The sequence below is a fragment of the Alosa sapidissima genome, chromosome 21, assembly GCF_018492685.1.
Source record: "Alosa sapidissima isolate fAloSap1 chromosome 21, fAloSap1.pri, whole genome shotgun sequence".
In the NCBI taxonomy this organism is placed as follows: Eukaryota; Metazoa; Chordata; class Actinopteri; order Clupeiformes; family Clupeidae; genus Alosa; species Alosa sapidissima.
Genome location: NC_055977.1, coordinates 25,661,521 through 25,669,020, shown reverse-complemented (window position 1 = coordinate 25,669,020; position 7,500 = coordinate 25,661,521). Strand labels below are relative to the sequence as shown.

Sequence of the window (7,500 nt, the reverse complement as noted above, 5' to 3'; positions counted from 1 at the left end):
GGCTTGCCAGCCTTCGGTTCAGCTGATGGATGTGATTGGAGAGGTGGGCCCGGTGTCCTCCGCGAGTCTCTGATGTGATTACTCCACATTAGACTCTCCCTCTGATGGGCAGCACGCCAGCGAAGGTTAATGGACAACTGCTCCACATGAGAGAGACAAAGAGAGAGAGAGAGATGGACCGTTGATTAGTACGGAACAAAGACACAAATGTCTTCTCCAGTTGTCCTTACAGGAGGATTACATTCTCATTTTTGGGAGGAAGAAAAGCTCTCGATCAATTGTTACTCTAATGTAATCGAATGCAAAAAGAATAAAATTACCGAAACTTTTCTGTGTAGGTATTGTTCGGCCAATTTTGGAACAGCTCTTGAAGATGAAGAATGCACAGTTTGTCATCTGATAATCACATGCTCCAAGTATGTCATACTTGCTTAATGAAGCAATCTTATTAGGATATGTAGGTCATGGTTAATTGCAGTGTTGAGTTGACTGATTTTGAAACTTCCACGAGGTTGTGTTATTGTGCGTGAAATAAGATTACATGGCAGTAGTTAGTTGCTCTTTATTGGCTGCATGTTGGGTTTTGTATCTCAGATGGCTGAGACTACTTTGTCAAAGCAAAGATTAAAGGTGCTCTAAGTCATGTTACGCGGTTTGTAAGCTAGAATATTTTTTTGTCACAAACAGCAAACGTCTCCTCATGATCTGCTAGCTGCCTGTCCCCTGAATACGCTGTAAAAGAAAACACGGTCCAAGTGGACAGCCCAGGCTCCAAAAACGGGTATCCACAAAACTCCTTTATGTTTATGGCCATTTATCATGATTTCCACCCCAAATAGTGAATAGGTTCACACCTTTAAGGAGTTTGAGCCCTACACTACACCAGAATCTTCACAAACACCAGGAATTTTGAATGCATTGGGGTCAAGGCTTGATCTTAGAGATAGCAAGATCATGTCTGAGGCAGTTTGTCCACACAGACTAGAGTCAGTATGCTGGTCCATGCTCTCATTCACTGTTGTGATATTGTGTGTGTGTGTGTGTTACCCTGTTGGAATTCAGGTCTTCAGGTCAGTGGGTGCTTAAATCAGATGTAGCCTACTTCCATAAACTTCGACAGTGTTCTACTAAATCTTCTTCAACTATCTGGGTCACTGTCTCTTCTTCCAAAGCATACCTATGAATTCAGCAAGGAGATTTTTACAAGCATGTGGTTTAGTGACGAACCTGAGTTGGTCAAATAAGAGTCCAATGGCTTCCATCTCCTAGCAAAACCAGGGGCGGTACATAGTGGCTAAGGAACTGGTCTAGCTAGCAGTAGCCAGCTATGCCGGCTGCCATTGCTGTGTCCTTGAGTAAGACACTTAACCCTGAGTTGCTCTGGGGAAACTGGGCCTTGTAAGAATCTACGTATGTAAGTCTTGCTCTGGATAAGTGTCACCCAAATAGATAAATAAGTTAAACAGACGCACAGGGCTTCTCTTTCAGGATGTGTATGGCTTACTCTGTGTTAACATGCACAGGTTGGTCTCTCCAATACCACATACTTGGAATACCCATCCACAAACAGTTTGCAAGGAGTGCTGCTAGGGTGAAGACTGGACGTTCCTCTGGTGCTCTTCAATTTAGGGATCCAAAAAGTTGAAAAATGTTTTAAAGAAAATCTGAGGCACTCATGACGGTTATGTTTGCTATTCTTTTAAAACATGCCTATGCTTTGGAATACCCCTCAGGTAAATGTACTGCGATTTTGCTACCCAGTAAAGTAACTCCTGAGACAGACCTGGCTCAGTTCTGGTTCAGCTCCAAGCCCAAATCGCTGCTGAATCTGAATCAGATTACTGAAGACAACATTTGCAAGGCTGAAACAGAGTACAGATAGCTGGCGATTTGCCCATCGCCATGGCTTGTTGCCGTAAAAGTTGAGATTGACTTTAGCTTTTTCGTCAGTGGTTATTTAGCTTACAATTACAAGAAGTTTCTCAGTGTCATCAGCGCTTCGTGGTCTCTCTCACTGCTACATCGCTGCTAGTCTCATCCTGTCTGAATGTGGCTTGAGGATTATTATTGGATGGTTGCCTACTGGACATGACACCTCATTCTCTTGCTACTAGAGCCAAGGAGGTGTCATTGCAAGATTGTTTAGTGTATGTTTGTGCGAGAGAATGTGTACTCATTTTACTAAATTGTGGTCTCATTTTACAAAAAATGAAAATGAGAGTACAGTTTAGTCAAATGTGCACACAATTTAATCATTTGAGTGTTAATTCTCTGGATATACACAACATATACTGTATATTGCAATGATACCTCTAGGGTTCTGTATACTACAAATCACAAAACCCAAATATTTTCTTTCCCTTAAAAAATAATATGGACTTAATGTTGGAAAGTGCTATCAAACCACTTTAGACCTTTGTCCACAACATACGAGGCACTATAAAGCTCCTCTGTGAGGTGTGGCTCTCCACTGTGTCAAGATGGACCTTCCATCCGTAGGCTGCAAACCATAGGGTGCAGTCCAAGTGTCTTGGGAGTTGAGTTGATGAACACTTTTATGTTTATGTGTCGAAAAACAAACCCATGTGCCATGGCAATCACAGACACACTTACACTTTGTATCAGAAGAATAAATAAAAATGACTTATCATGTGACCAAGAATGTTTTCTGTCCTTATAGATTCTTAATTGATTGACTTAATTTCTGTTTAATTGATGTAGGCCTAACTCAAGCTTAATTGAAAATGGCCAATGTAATTACTATTACTATTAATTATACCACTGCTCATTTTCTATTGCGATGTACTCTTTATTTTGACTGCAAAGCACATGAATGCTCGCAGTCAGAAGAATGATGTTATCACAAAAATTCAGATGTGACTCAGTCGAGTACATTCAATTTCAGATTTATCACAGGAGATGTAATATGGTTAACTGATTTATGCTCACCTACTCATGTTGTCTGTACTGAGCTCTAGCAAATACAATGAATAAAGAAGAAAAAAAGACACGAGATGAACCTTGCTAATACTGCCACTTAGTGGTCAAACAAGGTAAGGTAAGTCTATGTTCATAGACATAATATTTTAGTTATTAGTGTTGGTGCCAGCAGCAGCAGTTAGACCACTGGATAACCTGAATCTGGTGAAGAACTGAAGCTAAGAGGGTTAGGGCTTGGTTAATATTGATTGGGAGCAGGCTTGTGCAAAATTCCAGAATTGAATTGAAACTGGCTATTAAATTCCAATTCAATTCTTGAATTCCACTTGCATTTCAATTGAGGTAGCAAACAGGAAGCAGAATTGCAATTCGAATTGTGCACAACTCTGGTTGGGAGGCCTCCTGGAAAAACTACAGTAAGTTGCTGTTCCCATCTAGTCGTAGAGCAATCTCAGTATAGTCAGAGACGGGATCCGACTCATCTGACCGGTCTCATCTCATCTGACCATGTAATCATCCCTATGCTGTAACTGACTGATTGGTTCCCTAAATCTCCACCTGGTGTGTGGTAAGTGGAGCTGGTGTGTGGTAAGTATTCTTTGTTGTGTGCTGTGCATCAATTCAATGTTATACATTGGTGGTGGCTGTAGTCTTTCCCTGCCACTGTAGAGCGGATTTAGTACCTAGTACCTTTAGTAGGCCTACCTACAGGGTTCCCATGTGTCTGAGAATTTCTGGAATATCATGGAATTTTAATGAAATCTATTCCAGACATGGAAAGTCAGGGAATTTTATTATATTTGTGGCAAAGTAGGGGAATATCAGGACATGTTGTTGTAGCAGTTTAAAATATACTTAACAAAATACATTAATACAAATTAAATATATTTCCACCCAGCATTGGTATTTCAAGCTTTTTCCATTACTGCTTGCTTGAGTGGTTGTGGTAAGCCCTGTTTTTGTCAATGCCATTTCATTATACAATTCCCAATGCCCACTATTTCATCCACATTAACAAAAGTCAAAGACGCTATGTGACTGCTCTGAAGTCTTTGTTCGGTTAAGTAATTTCAATGTACAATTTGTTACAAATTCAGTTTCTTTTGTTAGGGAAAGTCATGGAATTTTACATTTGATTTAGAGTGGGAACCCTGCACCTAAAATAGCACTAGGCTATACAAATTATATGTGTTGTAAATGGTGCAAATACAAAATTATTTTATTATTATATTTTATGCGCACATTGTAGGTTATCATTCACACACTACTAATTGCATGAGATGCCAGACATTACACATGTTTTCTTTTTTATTATTTGTCAGGACTCAACCAAGCATTTCGAACTACAATGTAAAAAAAAGGTAAACCTGGTGTTTGGGGTGTGAAAAAAGAGAATTACTGATGGAATAACAAATAATTCGTTCACAAACAGAGGCAAGACACACAACAGACAAAAGGTATAACCAAAAGGGGAAAACAAGACAGCGACACAGTGAAAACCATAGCTGCAGAGGGGATAAGAGCCAATTAAAAAAGGATAAAACACAGACATGAAAGCAAAAGAAAGGGAGCTTTAAAAACAGGACTAGTAAAGGGACAATTTTCACATTTAAGGCTTTATCCAGACTCCTCCACACAACAAACTGCAGTCAGACATCGCACAAAATAATTAAAAAAAACAAACATCATACAACCACCAGTGCTTACATCAACGAATGCATCCCCAACACTTCAATCATTCATGTAGATAAGAGTTTGTCAAGCTGTCACTTGAACACAATCTATATGACTTTGAAACCCGCCAGCACTACAAGTGAGTGAGACAGTGGTGACAGATGCGATCCTGTTCACAGACGAGGCAGCCGAACACTACAAAGCTGCCTCCGTTCAGAAAAATGCTCCTAAAACAAAGAGATGAAAGAGGAAATATTTTTACTGCCGGAGCACGCAGAGAGAAGAACAGTAAATGATGCAATTGTAGGGTAAACACAAAACTCCGGGAGTCAATGACAGACAAGCACTCAGTCTCTGATATGTGGTAGACCTGTCTCCCCCGGTTTTCGGAAAGTACATCCATTCACCGCAAAGAAAAAAAACACATTAAAATCCTACACACACCTACACCCAGTGTTCCTAGACAGCAATAATAGAATCCTAATGGGGCCGAGGACTGGACCTAGGAGCACCCCAGGAGGTTTTAAAGATCCAGTAATGTTCAGCAATTCACTGCTGCACAAACTGAACTGGGAAACTTTGCTCTTGGCCTTTTTTGTTTTTGTTTGCATGGCAGCGTTTCACAATGAAGGGAAAGTGGTTCAAGGGCAGGTTAAATCAATGTCTTGTCTGAAAAAAGAGAAACCCTACCTCTCTGTAAGGGAGGCGGAACTACATCTTTTGCAGTTTGGGATTTGTTCCTTTCCCTCCCTGACATCAGAACAGAATTTTAAATCAATCAAAAGACAACTTGGGAAAAGGGAAAAGAAAAAAGCCTCCAGAAAACAATTCACATTCTTCAAAACAAAACTCCTTAAAAATTATTGCATTCACTGGTCTAAGAGTTGCCATAGAAACACTGTAATAAAGTCAAAGCAAAAAAAAGAAGAGGAAATCAAAATTCCTTTGCATATTAAAAGAAATTCACCACAATATATTATAACCCTGTCAAACATTCTCTTTACATAACATATTTACACGTTCAGCATTCTTCTCTCGTCATGGAAAAACATCCTTTTTGAGACAAACGAAAACATAAAGCAATGACGAGCAAAGTAATGCTCATAATGAAAAACAAAATATCTAAAAAAGAACCTATTTAACACAATTTAGATAGAGTTGTACCCAACTTGCTGCAGTTCCTCCCTGCCGCATACTATCCCCTGTACCCGTGTCAGGAACTTGTTCTGGAACCTTCTCCATGGAGTGGAGAGGTCCCAAGTCTTCTTAGCTACCTACAGGGAGGGAGAACAAGGGTTCTTTGGTGCAGTAGCTCCCAGCCTGATGTCAAACCGGCCATATCCTCTCCACTCTCCACCCCCAGCCCACCGTCCAACCCCCCAAGCTCGACTGCCCCTCTCGACCATGACCATAATAGTGCTTAGGAGAGTCCCAGCAAAACTGTGCCTCCAGACAAGTTCACACATTCAAGTAACATTCGTGGGGGAAAAATGAAAACAAAAATGACTGACAGATAAAGATACAAATCAGAACAGTAGGGCCAAACATCCTCGGATACAGGATGACAGACCACCCTCCAGGTTGCTAGATTTCCACCCACCCACAACAGCCACAAGGTGGCGCCAGTAGAGCACTTAAACTTCAAGCTGAGCGCTTTTAGGCTCCCCAACCTCATCTTCCTTGTCATTTTCCTCAACCTCCTGTTTCGTCCCATCATCATTGGTCAAGTTTCTCTTCTCTTTGCTTGTGTCTTGTTAATTAGATCTTATGTACAGTTTGTCTTGTTTTTTCCCCTTCATCTTGACCTCATCCGTAGTCCCACATTATTTCTTGCTGTGCCTCTTGCCTTTTTTCAGTAGGAGTTTGTTCTTGATGTAGCCACGCTTCCTCTTGGCACTCTACAGTGTAGAAAAAATATATTAGACATTTTAAAATCTTCAGTATGATTACATTAAGATTACAAGTGTGTTTTTTTTATTGCTTAACCCATTTAAATACCCTTTTACTGTATACAATCTAATTCACTGTGCATAGGCAACAATGTAATTAAACCAACATTATTTTCCAGTTTTGTCTTAGCCTGACCATCAAAAGGCTTTTGCAGTTAAAGGAAATATCCGGAGTTAAAACAACCAGGGATCTATTTATGGATGATAACGAGTTCAAACTTTCGCTTGGGAGCAAAATTACGTTAATCGGAGGAGTTTTGACCTAGACCTCCATAAATAGACCCCAGGTTGTTTTAACTCCGGATCTTTCCATTAAGGAAGTTCAGTGATACAAAAACTGGATGAGAACTCTTTTAAAGTTATGACTGACTAGTGACTAGGTGCAATTTAGTCACCACCATGCCTGTTGAATGTCACTAACATGCCATGTGAATGAGTATATCAGCATGAAGTGGGTAAAAAATATACAATTACATGTTTGTGTTAAGTTGGGCAGTTATACAACAGATAAAGTTTCGACACAGCTTGCAGTCTACTGCTGGCAAAAGTAAATTTGAGTTGGCTGCAAGAACAATGAAGCTCAAAGTGTACTGGCAGCTGAGCGCAACTCTTATTTTTTAAATTACAGACGGTTTAGACAGAAGCGAGTTGTTTCTGAAATGTACTGCAGCCCAACCAGAATGTCAGCCAGGCAATCACAAGTCTGTAAAAACCCTTGGAGGAAAAATCAATTCTCTCGGCTTAACAGTCAACCAAACTTTTCAAAGTTTCTAGAAGGACCTCTCTCTTGAGTAAATGTCCTTGGGGCCAACGTTAACACCCATGTATGTAGTGAGGGTCTCAATGAGACATTCAGACAGACAAGGAAATAGATGGATACACAGACAACAGACAGACAGACACGACCTAAACATAGTGCATATCAGATGGACTGACA

The 7,500-nt window shown here is 40.2% G+C and overlaps 1 protein-coding gene across 2 annotated transcripts in view; it reads right to left on the bottom strand.

Annotated features, from left to right (window-relative positions):
* Positions 1–4,235: 4,235 nt before the first annotated feature.
* Positions 4,236–7,500, bottom strand: part of LOC121695870 (dolichyl-diphosphooligosaccharide--protein glycosyltransferase subunit STT3B-like) — a 119,513-nt gene continuing 116,248 nt past the window's right edge. For both annotated transcript variants that reach the window (XM_042077032.1, XM_042077033.1), the window contains exon 16: positions 4,236–6,512. In XM_042077032.1, coding sequence (XP_041932966.1) covers positions 6,438–6,512 — 75 coding nt within the window. In that variant the 3' untranslated portion in view covers positions 4,236–6,437. The remainder of the gene's footprint in view (positions 6,513–7,500) is intronic.